Here is a 19793-nt window from a genome sequence, read left to right as displayed (position 1 = left end):
ATGGGATGCTTGAGTCAACTCTCAGGCATTGTGCTTTCAGTTCTTTTTGGTGAATAGGATTCTGCTGTATGGCCTTTTTCTTCCATAGTCCTCTGGTTATTAATGTTCTTTTAAGCCTCTCACCTTCTGTGTGGCCTTCTCTTAATGAAGTCATTCCTCTCAACAATTATTTAGTTGAATATCACCCATAGCGTGGGACTGCTTCCTAGGTTTTCCATATTAGAATAAAGTTGTGAATGCTGTGTCAAATTCCAGGCTGTGCGTTACCAGTTAACCTAACTCATATTCTTTTACATGGCAATGACTGTATGCCACATATTTTAGAAACCTTATCTGCTTCATGCTGATAGCTGCTAAATTTATGCTGCCTAGGAAATGGCAGGTTGTATGTTTTCCCCTAACAGAACAAATAGCAGCTTTGGTGGTAGTGAACAATTTGCTATCCGAAAAACATTGCTGGGGAAAGGGTGAAACTCCGCCGCATCCAGTGAAAATGCCACGCACAACTCTCTCTTTCCCTTCACTGTTACAAAAATAAAAGCATTTTTTCTGTACGGGGAGTAATTTTGATCAGGGAAGTACTGTGCGTTGGGAAGGAGGGGAGGAAGCATGGCCCTGATTCAGTTGGGCTTTCTGGAATTGATTTGTTGTTGGTTGGTTGGTTGGTTGGTTGGATGATTTTGTTTAAAAGGACATGTCAAATGGTCTATCTCTTTATTTTTAGCATTTAAATCCTACCAAAGGAACATGGTTGAGTAAATGAAAGTCCACCAGACTATGTTTTTGTTGTTGCATGATTTGCTGCTGATCGTCATACAAAAATGAAACACAGTCCACATACCACCCTAGTTTCTGCACACACTGCTTTTAGGTTTTCCCATGCTAAAGCTTTGATTCATTGAAGGGGCTATAAAAAACAATGTTGGGTGGATGCAAATCTTACACAGTTCCTCGTCCCAACCTTTCCTCGGCATGCATTCATTATCAGATCCTTCTTTTTGATTGTGCTTAATTTGCAGCATTGGACTGTTGTGTTTCCCTAGACACTTTGCCGGTTACATCTGCTGCTCATTGAATTGTAGAGCTGTAGAGTTGGAAGGGACCACGGGAGTCATCTAGTCCACCTCCTGCAATGCTGGAATCTCAGCTAGATCATACATGACAAATGGTCATTCAACTTCTGCTTAAAAACTTACAAGGAGAGTCCACCACCTCTCGTGGGAGCCTGTTCCACTGTTGAACAGCTCTTATTTTTAAGCTAAACTTTTAAAACCAGTCCCTTCTCAATGTGTTTGTCCTTCCCAATCTTTTGGAGCACACTGCACCTTTATTTATTGGGGGGAAAGTGAAATTGCACAAATTCATTATTTCAGGGGAAATGAATCACTGTTATTTCAGTTGCTTAAAACCTGAAGCCTGCAATGCCACGAGGAAGGAAACACATATGAATGCGAAGAATGCAAAGGTAAGTAGCATTACTGCCACAAGTAACGAAAAGTATAAAGTAATGAAATATGGCACACACAGTCATAGCCTGAGTAACTGAAGCTGTGAGGGTGCGCTTTGCTGATGAGCGTACTGCTGGGCTTGGATGCTCTAAGCTATGCGGCACTGATAGGCATGTCTTTAATCAAGGAAATTAGGGCAGAATGTATTGGTTGCAAAGCTAGCTCATCATTTGGGACCTATCTGCCAGCATTTGCAAATGACTGCTGCCTTGAGCTTTCCTGGCTGATGTTCATAGTTCCTGAATGCATGCTAGCACCAGGGGATAGGACATCTCTTTGGCATGGTTTGTGTTGGAAATTCTGGGGCAAGTAATCTTGGGTGAGAGAACCCCAGTAGAGATTAAACATGGCAAAGCATGCCTCAAAGAAAAGCGTGGAAATAGAGGCTGTAAAGCCTTTAAAATGGACCCTTTCCAGTAAATCCTAATATATCCCATTTCTCTAGTACAAAGAGAGACCACACATTTACTAACTCATAAAATTGTTTACTTACAAAACTCTTCACAGGTCAAATTCATGTGCTTTTCCATACAGCAGTCAGAAGAGGTTGCACAGGCAGTAAAACATTGCTTTGTTACAAAACAGGGAAAATACTAATTTCAAACTCCATTCTTGTCTGAAAGAAAAGAGACTGATTAAAGCCATGTCAGGAATCCTCATACACTAAATTCTCATTAGAGTGGTGACAACAAAAGTATTGGTTGTCCATTGGTTGTCCAAAGTGAGGGAAAGTGACATAGGCTAAGCCTGGCAGGACAGGGCCAGCTTAGCCTAGTGGTTCCTTTGCCAAACTACAGCTTGCTCTATGGCATTGACCCTTTCATGCATTAATTAGATTCAAGTACAGTGATATATGAGGCTGGTTACCCTACAGTTTGAAATTGAGTTGGGAAGGGAGATAGAGTATTGTGCTGCTTCCAGGACTACAAAACTCTTGGCTTCACCTTGCATTGCATTTGTCAGAAGTGTATTCGCCTTTTGTCCTGAATTGCTGTGGTCTGTGTAGATTTTGTACAGGAGAGAAATGGGAATTATTAGTTCTCCTCAGGCACTGTGTGATAAAAATGAGGAATAAAAAGTCTGCCATTGAACTGAGGGTACTTCCCTGGGTGAGCGTAGAGCACACAGTCTATACAACCCTTCCACCCTAAGCTTTTAATGTGCTTGAGGCTACAGTGACCTAGTGAAGACTGCAGCTGCAGGGTCAAATTGTGTAATACAGTGCTGTAGTTTACTTTCAAATTCACTTTGTAACAAATGGCTTTCCTGTCAGATAAACCATATAAGCTGACCTCATTCCTGAGCCCACCGCCACCAGTTCTGAGGAAGAGCTCTTTCCATCCCTTCAAATGAACCTAAGCATTATCAATCCATTGTCGATTCCAGTTACCTCAGAAGGTTATTTCAGGTAGTTTTGTAGGAGCAACTGGAAGGTGAAGCCCCTTCGGAGCTAGTGGTTGGATGGCAGGAGATGTGCTTATTAACAATGATTTCAGGCAATGAGAAGGTGAGCTGGCTGATTTATTTTCTACTGACAAGAAAGTCCCTGTTGTTTTCTGTGGTTGGAAGGGCTAGTGTAAGAGAAAAGAAAGAAGTGGTGTCCATGACATACCAGGATTAGACACAGCCTGGAGCAGGTATCCCCACTGGCTTATTTTTATTTATTTATGTTCTGCTGTTTCATAAATGGGTCGAGCACAAAATACATAGGAAGCAGGAGAGAGAAAACAACAGAGAATAAACTCTCAGGATGTTGGAAATACCAATTATTTCATTTTGGTGAGTGTTCATGCTTCCTTTCTCCAGACCATCTCACTGCTGATGGCATGTCCTTCAAACTCCCAGGCAAAGCTAACCTGGAGACACACCAAAAAGCAATAACTGGGTAAAACCCAACAGCAGAGTTCATTTCCCAGCTTCAGCTAGAAAGCCTGAACACATCCTACAGTTTTCTGTGTCTGCCATGAATACAGGAGGAAGATATGGGCAGATTATGGACAGGTGCCTAGAGCGATTATGGCACACTGAATGCACATGTTCTGAATTAATATAAATTCCTGTGAGAAAATGCCCTCAGCTGCCTTGTGCCGAGTCATAATTCTTTGTGGGGTTCTGATCGTATTACGTATGCCATAGCCAAATTCCAGGACATATTGCGGCGGATTGGAAAAGGAAATGCTATCCAGTCACTACCAAAGCATCACTATGTGGTTAGATGACTAACAACCCAATTCTACCCTTGTTTACTTAGAAGTAGGGTTAGATGGGTCAGACTATTTCTATAGTGTGCCAGTTTCACATACATTCAAGTAATGGAATAATGGAATGCTGACAATCTCCAGAAAGCCAGCACTGTAGCTGTTAAGGGTACATAATTAAGTAGTGTTCGTCAACCTTGGGGGCGCAAGATGTTGCTGGACTGCAGCTCCCATTATCCCTGATGACTGGCTAGGCGGACCAGGGATGATAGTCCAACAACATCTGGGAACCCAATTTTGAAGAACACTGGTCTAAGGCATGCCATGTACTGTTTCTCTCACTGGGACAATAACAGAGGTAGAATATGAACTATTGTGCCACAAAAATGAATCTAAGGAGAGAAAAACAGCAAGGGAATAGAAGGTGTTACAGAAGTAAAAGTTTCCCTCTGGAATGTGCCAGAAGAGGGGTTATTATGACATAATTACAAGTTTGATTAGAAATTGTGGTGCCAGAGGTTTTTCTCTCTCTAAAGGCTTAATATTATCTTTCTCCAGAGATGACATGTAAGCTATTCTTATTTCAGTTAAAGAGATTACAGTGGTACCTCGGGTTACGTACTTAATTTGTTCTGGAGGTCTGTTCTTAACCTGAAACTGTTCTTAACCTGAAGCACCACTTTAGCTAATGGGGCCTCCTGCTGCTGCTGTGCCGCCAGAGCACAATTTCTGTTCTCATCCTGAAGCAAACTTCTTAACCTGACGTAATATTTCTGGGTTAGCGGAGTCTGTAACCTGAAGCGTATGTAACCTGTAGCGTATGTAACCCGAGGTACCACTGTATTGGAGGTTACATTCATAGTCCTCAATTTGGTGAATAGCAGGTTCCTTATAAAGTTCCACACGGTTTCTGAGGAGGAGGAGGAAAAGACAACAGGTACAGTAGTTGATTACAAGCACATGTTCATTAGGTCAAACCCACGTCAAGGACAGAAGGCTGAATTTCCTGAGGTGATTTCTGCATTTGGAGGGGGCAGTGGCGTAGCGTGGGGGTGCAGGGGGGCCCGGCCGCACCGGGCGCAACATCTGGGGGGGCGCTCGCACTCGCAGCTCTCTGCCCCTACCTGGCTCACTCACTCTCTCTCACTGCTGTGCGAATCCGATCCGAGCCGCCGGGTCGCCGCCCACTGTGGAGGGGTGTGTGCCAGGCTTGCGGGTTAGGGGGCGCAAATTACTTGCCTTGCCCCAGATGCTGACAACCCACGCTACGCCACCGGGAGGGGGCACTCTGAGAGCTATGCTGCAGCAACTCCTGTTGAAAAATTTGTACACAGATGTGCTGCTATTCATTGATCTTAGGTTTAGTTGAGGGGCAGGAAGATGTACAAATAGTGATCTCTGGAAAACCTATAAGTTACATGTGAGCAGAAAATCACTTTCTTAGAGCAGTATAAATCAGCTTAAATGAAATCAGTACAAGCTCCAGTAGCAAGGCCAGGTCTTTTGCTGATTTACACAGAGACAAAGTTGTTGAACACTGTCATATAACATTTATTTGAGATGGACAAAGCTGTGCATGGAGTAATTGAGGTTAGACATCTGCTTGTAAAGTTCAAATTACCATAGATTATTTTTGAGGATGAGGTTACTTTTCAGCTAGGGATGAGGTTACCCTGACAGCTAGAAGTGACCTTAATTTTACTTTCAGATTGAGGGAAAGTTTCCATTTTTTGAGGCTCTACATCATTATAAGGGAGCAAGACTTTTGAGAAGGCTTTATCTGCTTTGGGGTAAGAGAAAACGCCACAGGAATCCTAGGTATCAAGTGACTGAAAGGAGAACATAGAGTTGGAAGGACATCCTTGGGTATAGTGGTTTTTGTTTCCTCTCCAAATATAGCCCTTATATGAGCCAAAGTGAGCCATTTGTCTGAGGTGGCACATCAGGAGGGGCAATTCAACTACACCCACACCCTGGCCTGTCATGTAGGGCATATTATTTTACGGAGTGAAGCTTAATTTTGGCAAATTTCTTCAGATATGGGTCTATAAAGGCAGCAGTGGTGATGGCAGCTGTGGTATGCAGGTGAACATACCGTATTTGAGGTTCTACATAGCAACATTATTTATTTTTAATGTGCTGTATTCTGCTTTTTTATTAGAAGTAGAAGGCGTACTTTGTTTTCCTAAAGTCAATTCATTAACTTCCATCATTTCCATTTTGGGCATCAGCTATTTGCTCTTCATTTTCATCATCACAGAAGATTTATTTCATTTGAAGTAAGCATCCTGCTTACTTCTCTGCTTACATTCAGCAAGCCTTCTTTTCTTATCTTCCTGCCACTTCCAAATCTGGCAAGCCGATCTGATGTCCTATCATTTTTGATGATTTTGATGTAATTTTGCACACATTTTCCCCCACAAAAAAATAATCAGACAAGTTTAAAATTATTAGAAATTCCACAAAAATGTTAAAACATCAATATTTTAAAGTACTTATTTACCAAGCAACATTAAATTGTATTAAATTAACGCAAACATATATTGGATTCTCAAGTTATCTTAAAACTTTTTAGCATCCCTCATTTTTGGAGTTGGAAAGTTGGAAAATTCAACATGCCCTGCCACTTTAGGAGTGCCTTTGCTGCATCAACAGAGCACTTTGCAGGATCCTTCCTCAGAGTGAGGTAGGTGGACAAGGTGGCTCCTAATAGCACCTGTGCTGCTGTCACTTTGCCACCCCTGGCAAAATTTGTGAATGGGCAAATTTAAAATTTTATAGTTTAACAGTTTACCAATGTTTGACTTGAATCAAAATTTGACAGTACAGCAGCAAACCAGTATACAATTTCATGTGTTCTTTGGGGCCTGTCCACAGAGCCAAACTCTGCAAAGAACCTAAGTCGCAATGTAAGGTTCTTCTTCAGAGTGAGGTGGAGGCCACACGACATTTCTCCCATTCCAGAGAAGGAACTGTGACAGCAGGGACACCTTCTGAACCAAAGTAAAACACACGTTCATTTAGTTATGCACTGTTTGTGAAATTGCCTTGCTTAAGTATCTACTTTATGTTTGCAAGGGAGAAGGATGGGGGGGGGGCATAATTTTGCCATGTACTTGTGACCTCACAGACCCTCCAAGTGTTCCTATTTCCCAGAGACCGTCCCAGATTTACAGAAGCCATCCCGGTTTCTGATTTTATCCCGGAATGTCCAGCTTTTCCTTAGGACGTCCCTATTTTCATCGGGGAAATGTTGGCGGGTATGACCATCTGATGTGACCCTAGCAGCCTCATCAGGTCTAGCGAGCACCAGCTGCCTCCCTGCTATGATTGTAGAAGTCCAGCTGTGATTCTGATGCAGAATTTATTTTCAGGCCTAGCTGCATACTATCTGTAGTATATTGACCCTTCTGGTTTGCCATACCAAAACTGTGCTTTGTTTTGATCCTGTCTTTGAAGCTGCATTGTTTCTGCTTGAAAAAACTTGTTTTTAATTTTCTTGTTAGTTATACGCCCTCTTTGTGGCCTCTTAATGGAGCAGTTTACTGTTGTGATCTTTACTCTGCATATATTGTACTGAACATGTATTGCAGTGAAGACTAAATAGTAAAGAAAAAGCAATATTTTACAAGCCATTTTGCTAAGGAAAAAGAGGGGAACTCCTGAAAGTCTTCATAATATGACTAGTTAGAAAAGGCTGTCTTTTTAAAAAATATTCTGTTAACAGCATTTCTGCTCTGGTTAGATAACTCTATCCTTCTACAAAATACATTTCTGCAAAACATGCCCTGCTATTAAAGGTACTGTAGTTACTTACTACAGTAAGTACTAAGTAACTACGGTACTTACTACTGGGGCAGTTTGAGTACTTTGTTTTTTTCAACTGGAGCAAAATAGAATTACAGTCGGATATGGATATGGAACCCATATCATTATTAGAATCAATTTAACCATAAATTCTTAGTTTGTTTCAACTGACAGTAATGAAGGGGTCTTTTTCTTTCACAGACTGTGAATTAAGCTCAGACAGTTCTAATATATCATTTTCTGGTAGGAAATACAGAGCTGCAAGTGCTGCACTGGGTGACATTTCAAGAAGAAAACTGCATGAAAAATTAGTGTGGGATACTAGATTAAAGAGAAGATTAGTATTTCTACTGTGAGAGCCTTCAGTATTTGCTTCTCAAATAATATGGCCTCCAGGATGAAAATAACTATATACCAACTCCCTCAGTGCCATTGAGATTGTAAATAAGATATTTTTCCATTCAAAGCACATGTTTTAATAAGGCAATTTGAAACTGCTTTATAGGGCAGCTCTCCCACCACAAGAGAGAGAGAGAGAGAGAGAGAGAGAGAGAATATGAGTGTGTGTATGTGTGTGTATGTAGTATACATTAAGTGGATATGTGTGTGTCAAGGTTTATTTGCTTTAGATGAAAAATGTGTTTAATATCTTACATGTTTTAAAGACACGTGCGGAAAAGTAAACCAACGTATTAATTAGGCCCACCTTGCTTCTTCCTCCCCACTCTCAGTGAAGAAAAGAGTACGATTTGAAAACAGAGGCGCCGAATGTACTTTTGCAACTCATGAAAAGTCCTTTAATAAAAACATAAACCAAAAAAACCCCAGGGAAATGCACAGAGAGTTGGTTAAGGGTCTGTTTCTAAATTATAGCTTGCATTTGTTGCAGGAAAATCATGAAACCCAAAAAAAAAAAAAGAATGATTTTTGGCAGTGGTGTTTTCTTGAGCCATCTTAATTGTAAAAGGTGCACATGTAACATTGGTGAGAGGATCAGAACATGCTCATGACTATAGTTTTCCCAAAGACTAGGGAACAAAGCTGAGGATGTGCATAGTGAGTGGCTGGGTAGGGGGACATGGCAAGTGCCCAAGGCAGTTGTTTCTGTCAGGGGCGTAGCATGTCCAGTGCTGCCCGGCGCATTAAGTTAAATGAAAAGTGATGAACATTTGGGCATAAAATATAAACTGATTGGGTCTGAGCTGGTTTGACTGACCGGGAAAGAGATCTTGGGACGTGGTGAATAACATTATGAAAAAGTTGACCTATGTGTGGCAGCTGTAAAAAAAAAAAAGGGGGGGGGGGAGGCAGCAACATCCATGTTAGGGATTATTAGAAAAAGGGATTAAAAATAAAACAGCCAATATCATGAAGTATTTATTTTAAAAATCTATGGCATGACTATACTTTGTGTACTTACTGTTTTGGTTGCTGTATTTCAAAAGGATATTGTAGAACCAGGAAAAGTGCCGAAAATGGCAGCATAGATGCTTAGAGAGCTGGAGCAACTGTTACAAGGAAAGGTTCCAACATTTATTTTTGGTTTTTTTTAATTTAGAAAAACTGGCAAGTTAAGGGGATCAGGAACAAAATAGAAGCGTATACAATTATGCATGTACTTTCCTCCTCACAGGGCTACATTTTCCCGTCACTCTTAACTACAGTTTAAGAGTTCTTTGAAGGTGGTCATGTGCTTTAAATGCATGGTCTGCATCAGCCCTTAGGTGGCTTTTTTTTTTTTTTTTTTAAGGGTAGGGCTTTAAAAGAGGATTAAGTAAATGCATGGAGGATTAGACTGGGGAGCAAATGTGAGGCAGTGCCATGGCCCTCGTGACCTTACAGTGGGCTCCTGTTTGACCATTGTGGGAAGCAGGATACTGGACCAGATAGGCCTTTGGTCTGACCCAATTGGACTCTTCTTCTGTTCTTATATTCCTCTACTGTTTGTTTCCTCCTTGTTAAGAGTTTAAGCAGGCAATAACCAGAGAGGTGGCCTTTTCAGCCATAGTGCCTCACCTATGAAATTTGCTCCTCAGAGCGGCTTGCCTGTTGCCACCTTTATTTTCTTTTAGATACCAAGTAGAACCCTTTTGTCTCCTATGTGTGTGTTATTGTTTTTAAACCTTTTAGGCATTTTGAAATGTTGCTGATTGTTCTGTTTTTGTCTGCTGGGTTTTCAAAATTACGGTATAGGTATCTCGGTTTTGATACTTTAATAGTGCATATTTCCATGGAACCAATTTAACTGAAGCGGTGTATATACCGTATATGCTTAAGAATTTGAGACCAAGTCTCAAACTGCATGCTCAAAAACAAGAAGGGTTCTGAAGATCACTCCTCATTATTTAAAATATTGATTTCATGTTGCAGTTAATTTTCCAAAGTTCCTTAATTAGTGAGTGTATATAAGGATCGAGGATAATGTGCCCTTGAGCTCCCTGTGCTACTTTATTTGTGAGATTATGATACACATCTCAACGTCTTTTAATAACTATCTTGCAGTATTTAATGTGTACTAATTACCTGTGAAACATATAATGCCATAAAGACTAATTTAAAATCTCTTGCTAATTTATTGCTCGTCTTGTCACCAGAAGATAGGGAGCCGGGGGTGATATCAAATACCAAATTCCCTCTCATAGCTGCTGTTCATAGTGTGCTAGGGTCAGTTTCGGGAGTTACAAAAAAGCACTGTAGGAGCCAACAAATAACTTATAGGCCAGAGATTCACCAGCATTGTCTTGCTGACTTGTACGAATACAGTAATTACTGAGTTGACATTTACTCGCATCTCTTGGAACCTCCTGGCCTATCAGAGCACAAATTTTGTTCATCTTGACATATATTTTTTTTGTTTCTCCTTTTTCTTCATTTCTCCAGCCTGAAGAACTCACCAATGCACTGGAAATCAGCAATATTGTCTTCACTAGTCTCTTTGCCCTAGAAATGCTTCTGAAACTGCTCGTGTACGGCCCTTTTGGCTACATCAAAAATCCATACAATATATTTGATGGGATCATCGTAGTGATCAGGTAACTGGCCTGGAGTTGTCATTTTATGTGAGCAGGTAAAGTGATTTCTCCCAACTGGGCTGTTTAAAATAAAGCTGCAGGAAAATAGTAAGGAATGTCTGAAATGTTTATGGGGGTCTCGGTTCTTTTGCTCTCTCTGTTAGAATATGTGCTCTAGAATTGCTGTGAAAACTTCCTAAAAACCAGCGCTGTCTCCCGTCTCTCGTGATTATGTGCAACAGCACCATTTTGATAACTTCTTCTGGGGGATTTCCTGCATAGGGGAATCACTGAACAGCAGCTACTTAAATGCTATTTTCCTTCCTTGTGGCAGCCACACACTGGGAATGGCAGCCAAGAATGTACCTGTTTCCTTTAGCACATATTATCTTTAAAAAGTGCATGACCAAAAAAAAGATATTTCTATCTGCAGAACTTTCCAGTTGAAGAGATCGTTCAACATTTACCACTCATCCATTAAGTAAAGTATCCTCAAAGTGGGCTTATACCTATCTGGCTGCTTGTTCAGTTTTCAGGCACATGCAAAATATGTTAGGAGTGTATGCTGGCATAATTCTTTTTAATTCAAATGCAAGTTCTGGCTAGAAATTTAAAATTTTCAGAAATCCTAAGGTCTTGGGGGGAAAGCTGAAATATATGCAGTACTCATTAACTTTGTCCACCTTAAACATTAACAGTTTAAGAAAATGAAAAGTGTTGGGTATATAACTTTATTAGCTGTTAACACACCAAACAGGAGCATTTGGTGTATTTATGAAATCTTTTTTCCCCAAATCATAATTGCATATGTACCCAGTCTCAAAACGTGTATCAACATTATAGTAAACAAAATGAGATTGTTTGCATCTGGAAGCAGTATACATACAGAAGAATATACTACAGAAAGAGAAGAAATTGATTTTTCCAGAGAGAAAGCTCAGAACAGCACAATTCTTGTGATGTAATTAAATTTCACAGATAACTTTGCAATAGGAAAATATGAGGTCCCCTCCCCCTTCCCAGTTTATAACAACATTTTCAGTGGGTGATAATACTGAGTCATTAAAAAAAACAACCCAGGAAAATGTGTTTCTCCATTTGCCCCTGGGCCTCCATATTTCTGCAGCAGATACTTGTAGGTCTGTATTACCTGAAGTTCTTGTCTCATGTAGTATGCAGCATCCTGTGAGCATCCCTGTTTCACACCACTGAGCTCTACTAGCTAGTTTGTACTATAGGCCTTCCCCACTTTTGCTATATGCACTCTATGCATGGATGTACTTCTTCCTCACAAGAACCCATTTAACATTATTCTTTTATCTTCTTAGTGTCTGGGAGATAGTGGGACAGCAGGGTGGAGGCTTGTCTGTTCTACGGACCTTTCGCCTTATGAGAGTCCTGAAACTGGTCCGTTTCATGCCTGCTCTCCAGCGCCAGCTGGTGGTGCTCATGAAAACAATGGACAATGTCGCCACATTCTGCATGTTGCTGATGCTTTTCATATTTATCTTCAGGTGGGTACTTAAATGAGCCCCTTCATTCCCTTTTGAAGCCTGTTGTGTCTGTGCTTTGAGGTGGAATCGGCCAATATTAATTTATGTGCCATGGCAAAACAGTACAAGTTGCTAAGATGGAAAGTGATTTAATGTACAGTGCTACAACTCTGCATCTTTTGAAAATGGTAGTTATTTCTTTCCCCCACCTGAGTGGTGTAGTATGCTTCTACTTCTGATGGCTTTAACCCTGAAATTCCCCAGGCTGAGCAACACTTTGGTTTTTAGTTTGTGAACCCTCAAGAGTCCAACAGTCTTCATAATGTGAGAGTCTTCAAACTTTTTCGTTCCAACAAATGAAGCCTTATCATATATGAGCCTTCAACTGCTAGTCACCACAGGGCATGGTGTCAGAGCTCAGAGAAAGTAGCTTACTAAAAGCTGAATTCCCATTTCTTTTCTTTTTTTTTCTTTGTCCTTCCATGAGTGGCGGGGTGCAGGAGTAAGGAACTTCACTCCAAACATTATTTGCTAAGGTGGAAGTGTCTCTTTTCCAATACAATCTTGTTCTTCTTAATATACTCTTTCCCCCCTTTCATTCAGTATTCTTGGGATGCATCTCTTTGGCTGTAAATTTGCTTCGGAGAGAGATGGAGACACTCTTCCCGACAGGAAGAACTTTGATTCCTTGCTCTGGGCCATCGTTACTGTTTTCCAGGTAATGCAACCATTATGGCTAACAGTTATTTATTTCACAGCATTTATATATTGGTTGATGGTAATCAAATATCAAAGAGGTTTAAAAAAAAAAAATCAAATTGATTTACAGAAAGAATAAGCAAGCACCCACCCCTTGAAGAGATAACAGCTTGAGATTCTCCAAAATGTCATACTGAATGCTAAGAGAGAGCATGTGCTATTTTTTTCTTGAAAAAGAGGTGCCGGAACTCACCATGAACGCCTCCCTCATTCTCTTATAATGTCAATGGTGCCCACCTGAGAGGCTAAAATGGCAATGGCACCCACTGAGTTCCGGCTGGGGAAAAAGCCCTGGAGAGATCTATAAGCATTTTGGGAGTAGGAGTGGGGAATGCCTGCTCATAAAATACAGAACCTACTTAAGTTTTGGTTTTCCAGATGCAGTTTTTAGAAACCAGTGTCTTTGCAGAATTTATGTTTTTGTTGTCTGAAATGCTGATGTGAATGACAAGCTTTAAAATGGCAAAGAATTGAAATAATTTATTCAAAGAACAAAATATGCTTGTTCACTTCAACTGAGCAGGACAAACTAACTTTAAGAGAGTGCAAATGATCTGTGCTTCTATCTCCCTTAACGTGCCCTCCCCTTCCCCGCCCCCCAATCTAGATACTGACTCAGGAAGACTGGAATAAAGTCCTGTACAACGGCATGGCTTCTACCTCTTCCTGGGCTGCCCTCTACTTCATTGCCCTCATGACATTCGGAAACTACGTTCTCTTTAACTTGTTGGTTGCCATCTTGGTGGAAGGTTTTCAAACAGAGGTAACGCCTTGAATAACTTATTTATCTTCATGCTTGCTATTAGGTAGTACGGAGGATTTAGAACCCCCATTATCTTATGAGTAGATCTGGCAAACAGAACAAAAGGGAACATGTAGCACTAACATTGCCTTCCTTAACAAATACTTCAGTACAATATAAACCAAACGCTTTAGCTTCTATCAAAGGCTAAACCGAAAATAGCCAGCATTATTATAGATGCAGAATTTATGCAATAAGTACTGGATGGATTGAATGCAATGCCAGTGCCTTTGAACCAGGCTTTGTTGCATTTAGGAGCCAAATTAAAAGCAACCCCATAAAAGCATGGACAAAGTTGGAAGAGGAGTGATGTTGCTGCCTTTCTTGCTGCTGTTCCTTAGTGAATGTCTTTCTTCCTCCTTAAGTGCAACACTTTGGCATATATATTTTCAGTTCCAATCCCCCCCCCCCCCCGCCCCCATCTCTATGGACCGATTTGCTAGAAGCTGGATCTTTTGCTAACTAAACTTCCTCTCTGCCACCATCTGCAGGCAGCTGGAAAGCAAATCTTTGAACCTCCATGGCCTCCATGTTTTACTGGCAGGCTGCTTTATAACGTAGCTGAGTCCTCTTAAAACTAGCCCCCAAGCAGTTCTCCCTGCAGCTGGGGCTGGTGGACAAAAATCTAGTCTCAGAGCAGTAAACTGTCATTGTGAAGGTCTAAAGGCAACATTATTCTGCATGACTTCCCAAGCATGCCTTTTGATTTTGGGCTTTGTTCAGCAGCGTCTAGTGGTAGCATGGGTTCTAAATTAAAGTGTTGTTGATAATATAGGTGTGACAGGAGAATAACAACCATTGAGGTCTGTCACCTTTTTTGCCATCATATTCATTCACACTATAAAAACCCATTTAGAAACGCTGCTATGCTTTTTATTTCTTTCTTTCAAGTGCAGTTTAAGGAGAAGATTTATGGGGGCCTCTTAGGGCAATGCAGCTGGAGTAGCTGTTTATTTGTTTTTAATCATATCTTTCCCAAGTGCTTTTATTTCATTTATGTCGTTTCTGCTTGGTATCATGCCCATGTCTCCATGTAATAGTATTTTTTTCATCTTCGATAACCTAGGAAGGGGTCATTGCGCCAATCCTTTCTTTCTCAAGGAGTGGGAGATATATCACACTTCAGGCAGTGAATGCACAACCACCTCCTGGCTCTTGCCCAAATGGTTACAGGATTCTTTACTCTTGAGTGTGTTGGTCCTAGCAAGTCTACCTGCCTAGAATGTCTCTTGCTGTTAGTTACTGGTTTGGTTTGGTTTGGTTTGGTATGAACGTTTGCTGTTGGTTTGGTATGAATGGCCTGAAATTAATATGGTGCCCAGTACTATTTTCTAGAAAAAGAGATGCCAGAAATCACCATGAACACCTCCTTTGTTCTCTTCTAATGGCAATGGCACCCACCTGAGAGGTGCCAAAACTGAGTTCCGGTGAATTGCAGCTGGGAAAAAAGCCCAGATGGTACCCTTATGTCTAAAGGACACATGAGTGTAGCTCGGGGGCAGTTGCCCCCCTAAATCAGTCAAAATAAAAACAAATCTAAGGTTCTCTCCCCCCCCACCACCAAAAACACTGGCTACTCTATGAATTCTTACACAGATTTAGGATGTTTCCTTCTTTCTTAATTTTTGTTCTATTTAAAAACAAATCAAACAGCCTTCAAGTTTCAATCGTTCTTTTCCTTCCTTACAATGTGCTTTGCATACAAGTAACCCTCTTTCAAATAAAGTAGCAAGGTTTACTGCTGTCTTGTCACGTGAACCTTTTTTTTTTAAAAAAAAAAGCTCAAATACTTTTTGCTCCTTTAAGTGCCCCAACCCACCCACTTATTTGAGATTTCTCTCTGAAAACTTCTCTCGATGTTGCGGTTGGTTTTATCTTTGTGATCCTCAAGTGCCTTTCTTCAACTCTGGAAACACTTTGTTAATTTTAGTGCCTGACTGTGCAGGACCCTTTCGTTGCTAAGCAGCAGGCAAACATACAAAAGAATGGGGCTGCTCTAAAACACACATACACACACACAAACTTTAAAACATAAGCCTAGCTGGTGCCTCATGCAAGATGCACACATAACACGTTCCCTGCAGCATGCAAGTGGCTTATTTATTTATTTATGCTCAGTCTGAATTTTGTGTCTGAATTTGAAGCAGTTGTAAGTTGTGCAATAAGAGGAGTGCGACTCTGTTTGACAGAGCTGGTAATGCAAAAATTACTGACTGAGCTGTCAGGTCTGTACCCTGGGGGATATATCGGGGGGGGGGGGGGACATTGGCTTCTGGTGAGAGAGCTTTCTGTCGGAGATAAAGCTTCTCTCCTGAGGGACTTCATGATAATATTATCTATGAAGCATATTATTCCATTGGTAATCTTTTCATGTTACCTACAGTTTCTGCGCTTGTCTCAGGCAATCCTTAGTGGCTGGCTCATCTCATATCCCTCTTTTGTGTCAGTTATTCTTCGAACTTGTACCCTATCACAAAACAACCTATGAGCAAGGGAATGGTAACTGTGTGTAAATAATTAAGATTCATAATAGTAGTCATACCGTGCCTAAACTATGTGTGGGAACAGAGCCTGAGAAAGGAGGAAGGAAATTATGAGCTATTTTACAATCATCTCTTGGTAGCGCTTTTGGAATGGGTTGGCCATGCCTTATACTTAAAACACACTTCTATCACAAAATTGTCCTTTTTTAAAAAAAACCCACATTTTAGCATTTTCTGGCTTATCCTTGTGCTTTCCTTTCTGCAAGTGAGTTTGATAATAGTTTAACTTGAGCAGCTGATATATGTATATTTTACTATTCTGCTTAGGTCCAAATTTTTGACCAGTCATCCTTTCAATTGGTTCTAATTTACTGACATCATTACCCTGGAAATTAACCGTACTGTCACCAAATATGGCAGGCAAGAGAAAATTAAATCCTTAGCTAACAAATTGAAACTTGCATGAAAACCTTGCCTTTTTGTACAACAAAGTCAGACTGATTATTTCCAACATATTTTCTCCCCCCTTCAACAGCAGACACATACCCCTTTCTATATCAAAACCTTAAAGGTGGTTTACTATGTGGCATTGGGGAGTGGAGGTGGGGGCTTCTGCTTGAGAAACACACTTGATCTTATGAAACAGATATAAAAATGCATTACTGTTAATACTGTGCTATATACAAACAAGCAATAAATGAAAGAAGAATTCTTTGGAACTCTTAATTTGAAGGTAAGGTTGATTTCCCCCCCCCCCCCCCATGAAGGATGTTCAACAGCTTGAACTATCCTTTGTACAGAGCAAATATGAAGGCATCAGACGACAGATGTAGTCTGTTCCACTGCTTCTCCTTGATACGAAATTGACCCCAATGGGTGCCTTCCCTTTTCTCTCACTTTTCCCTTTTGTTTCCATCCTTTTTATACCGATATCGTTTCCCCTTTGATCCACTCTCTCAATTTTGATGTTGAAATTTGTAAAACCTGTAAACCCGCCTTCCCTTCCTTCCCTGCCCCTTTCCTCACCCTCCTTCCTCATTTTTACTTCAGGAAATCACCAAACGGGAAGCAGCGAGTAGGCAGTTAAGCTGTATTCAGCTGCCTGTCGACTCGTCAGTGGTATGTAAGACCTTGGCATGAACACCCCAAACTTCGTCTGATAGTTGTCTCTCTCTCTCTCTTTTTCTCTCATTCTCTCCCTCTGTGGTGAACAATCACATCATTGCCACTGTTCTCATCATGGTAGCTGTTTGGTTTTGGACTTGTTGTTGTTGTCAAGTTAGCCTTGATTTAAAGTCTCTTCCTTCTTTGAGGGAATTAACAGAGTCGCCTTAATAACAGAGAACCTGTTTTGGATTCCTTCCTTCCTCCCTAGTGAGATTTTTCTTCACAAGTTTCTGGTTTCTCCCTAAAAGATAGATGCCATTTAAAATAATATTTGCATATGGAAGTTCAGTTTCATGCCTTGGCCAGTGCTCTCCAAGCCCTAGATATGCTTGAGCAACATGCTGCCTGTGACTCCATGGATCCAGGTTTTGATTTCCGTTGGGATCACTGGGATTTGCTTGCATTTACTACGCTAATGCACTTGCCCTTATGCATGTAGATTGGTTTCATGTTCATGGAGAGATACAAATTGTTATATCTACTTTCTCAATATAAAATTGTTTTATCTACTTACTACCAATGGCAGGGCTGTACTAGCTTAGGCCCAGAGACCATTCAAGTCACTGAGAGACTGCCCATTGGATTAAAGTGAATTCTAAGATAACGTGACCCATATTGTTTTCAGCATATTCTTGACCTTGCACAGGGTTTACAAACAGGCTGTTAACTGCTTTGCATACCACACCCAGTTCTTGTTAAAAGAGAGAGAGAGAGATTAAAGAAACCCCTCAAAGACAGAAGAGACCTAAAATCAAGCACGTTTTGTGGATGCTCATGTGTGAGACAACTCTGTTCTGGAAAAGTCAGTGCTAAAATCGAGGCAGCTGCAATAAATGCTGGTGTCTTTAAAACAAAAAACAAAACTGCAGATAACTTGGGCAATAATCTCTGAGCAAAATCCCCCAGTCTAGGGTATGTAGGAAAGGTTAAAAAAAGTTTTAATACTCCTACTGTTTCGTAGAGTTATGATGTGCTGATGGACCTAAATCCTAACCATGTTCTGTATGCTAACAATGTTTTCTTTATATTAAAAAAAAAACAACCCAGAATGATGACACAAAAGCTATGTCAAATGTTGACATACTAAAGGTCTACAAGGCTCCATTTATTTCCATGAAATCAAGCACTTCATAAATTGTGCTTCCCTTTCCATAGCCTATTCCTGCCATGTGTCTATCCTTTCCCATTTTTTCTCCATTTCCATACAGCATTGGAAGCAGCAGCTTTTATTTAGATGAAAAGCCTCTTGTGTTATAGCCAGATACTGCTTCCCCTACATTTGTATATCTCTAATACCCTGTAGGCCATCTCAAAGTACTTGTGCTTCTAGGAAAAAAAGATTTAAACTCTGCATTCACTCATACGATGCCTTTTTCATCCAGAAAGGCAAACTGGGAGTGCAAAAACAGGTAATTTCTATTGGAGCCCTGGTGGGTGATGCTTCTCTGTGGCTAAACTTACTGCTTAGTGTACTGACAAAGGTGCTGGTATATTATTTGGCGGGGTGCTTTATTTCAAAGAAAACATGGGGTTTGGTGCTGCAGGGCTGGAGGATAAAAGTATCTCCCCCCGTTCTTTATTTATATTTTTAGGAACTCTAACTAAATCATGAAAAGATATAACAAATTTCAATCTGAGGATCTTAATCCAGCTTCACTCTAAAAACCACCAAGTAGTTAATTAATTAACCTCTCTTTTATTCATACTTTTCCACATACATAGTAGTTTGGCTCTGGACATTTGTGCTAGCATAGTTGCTTGCCATGTGATATTTTATGCAATGTCATAACGTGCTTTGGCACATTTCCTCATCAAAAACACTTTATTTTTCTGAAGCAGCAAGTCTTATAAAGGCACATATCTGAACAGGAATTTCTCTCATTTTTGTTTGAAGCATTAGTGAGAAATTGGAATTGCAGAAAAATGGACTGCCAAACTGAAGAAACCCCCCATGGAGTTATTTCAGGAGTTTCCCAGGTTTAAACCCAGCCCATAATACTCCTGTATCATATTCATTTTGAAGCATATAAACACAACTGACCTTTTAGGGATAATTAAGTGAGCCATTTATCTCCACTAAATAGCATAATAATTTACTGTTGAGGAAACGTATTTAATGCATTGGCTGATTGAAAGAAGCAATGCAGCTATTTTACAGCAATGCTATTAATTCTGGGCATCATCTCAACAGGGGGCAGCTTCAGTTAAGACTCCACGCTTTAAATCTCAAGAGATACAAAATAGATAAAAGATGATACCTTATGCTGGACCAAATTCTTTTGGTGTTAAGAGATCAGTTGATCATGAAGCTTTGTGATACTTCTGCATTTAAACTGGGGATGGAGAACCTGTAGCCCTCTGGAAGTTACCAGAAGGCTACAGAGTAAAGAAAAAAGGGGGGAGAGGTAAAACTCCCATTATCTCTGACTATTGGCCATGCTAGCTAGGGCTGATGTGAATTAAAGCCCAACAAAATCTGAAAGGTTTGAGATTCACCACCCTGCCCTGACTTAAAGTAAATCGTGTTCTCCTTCATGGAGAGTACGTGTTGCGGTGGGGGCCGCC

General features: G+C 40.6%; 1 protein-coding gene across 13 annotated transcripts in view; it reads left to right on the top strand.

Moving 5' to 3' along the window:
• CACNA1G (calcium voltage-gated channel subunit alpha1 G) overlaps positions 1-19793 on the top strand; it is a 331245-nt gene that overhangs the window by 226095 nt on the left and 85357 nt on the right. For 11 of the 13 annotated variants that reach the window (XM_079967360.1, XM_079967362.1, XM_079967356.1 and 8 more), the window contains exons 10-14: positions 10394-10545; positions 11853-12038; positions 12621-12735; positions 13384-13539; positions 17112-17180. In XM_079967360.1, the coding sequence (XP_079823486.1) occupies positions 10394-10545; positions 11853-12038; positions 12621-12735; positions 13384-13539; positions 17112-17180 (678 nt within the window). The remainder of the gene's footprint in view (positions 1-10393; positions 10546-11852; positions 12039-12620; positions 12736-13383; positions 13540-17111; positions 17181-19793) is intronic. The other 2 variants (XM_079967363.1, XM_079967365.1) reach the window with 1 other exon arrangement.

This window comes from Podarcis cretensis, assembly GCF_951804945.1.
Source record: "Podarcis cretensis genome assembly, chromosome: 2".
NCBI classification, from domain to species: domain Eukaryota; kingdom Metazoa; phylum Chordata; class Lepidosauria; order Squamata; family Lacertidae; genus Podarcis; species Podarcis cretensis.
This window is presented reverse-complemented; position numbering and strand designations above follow the sequence as displayed.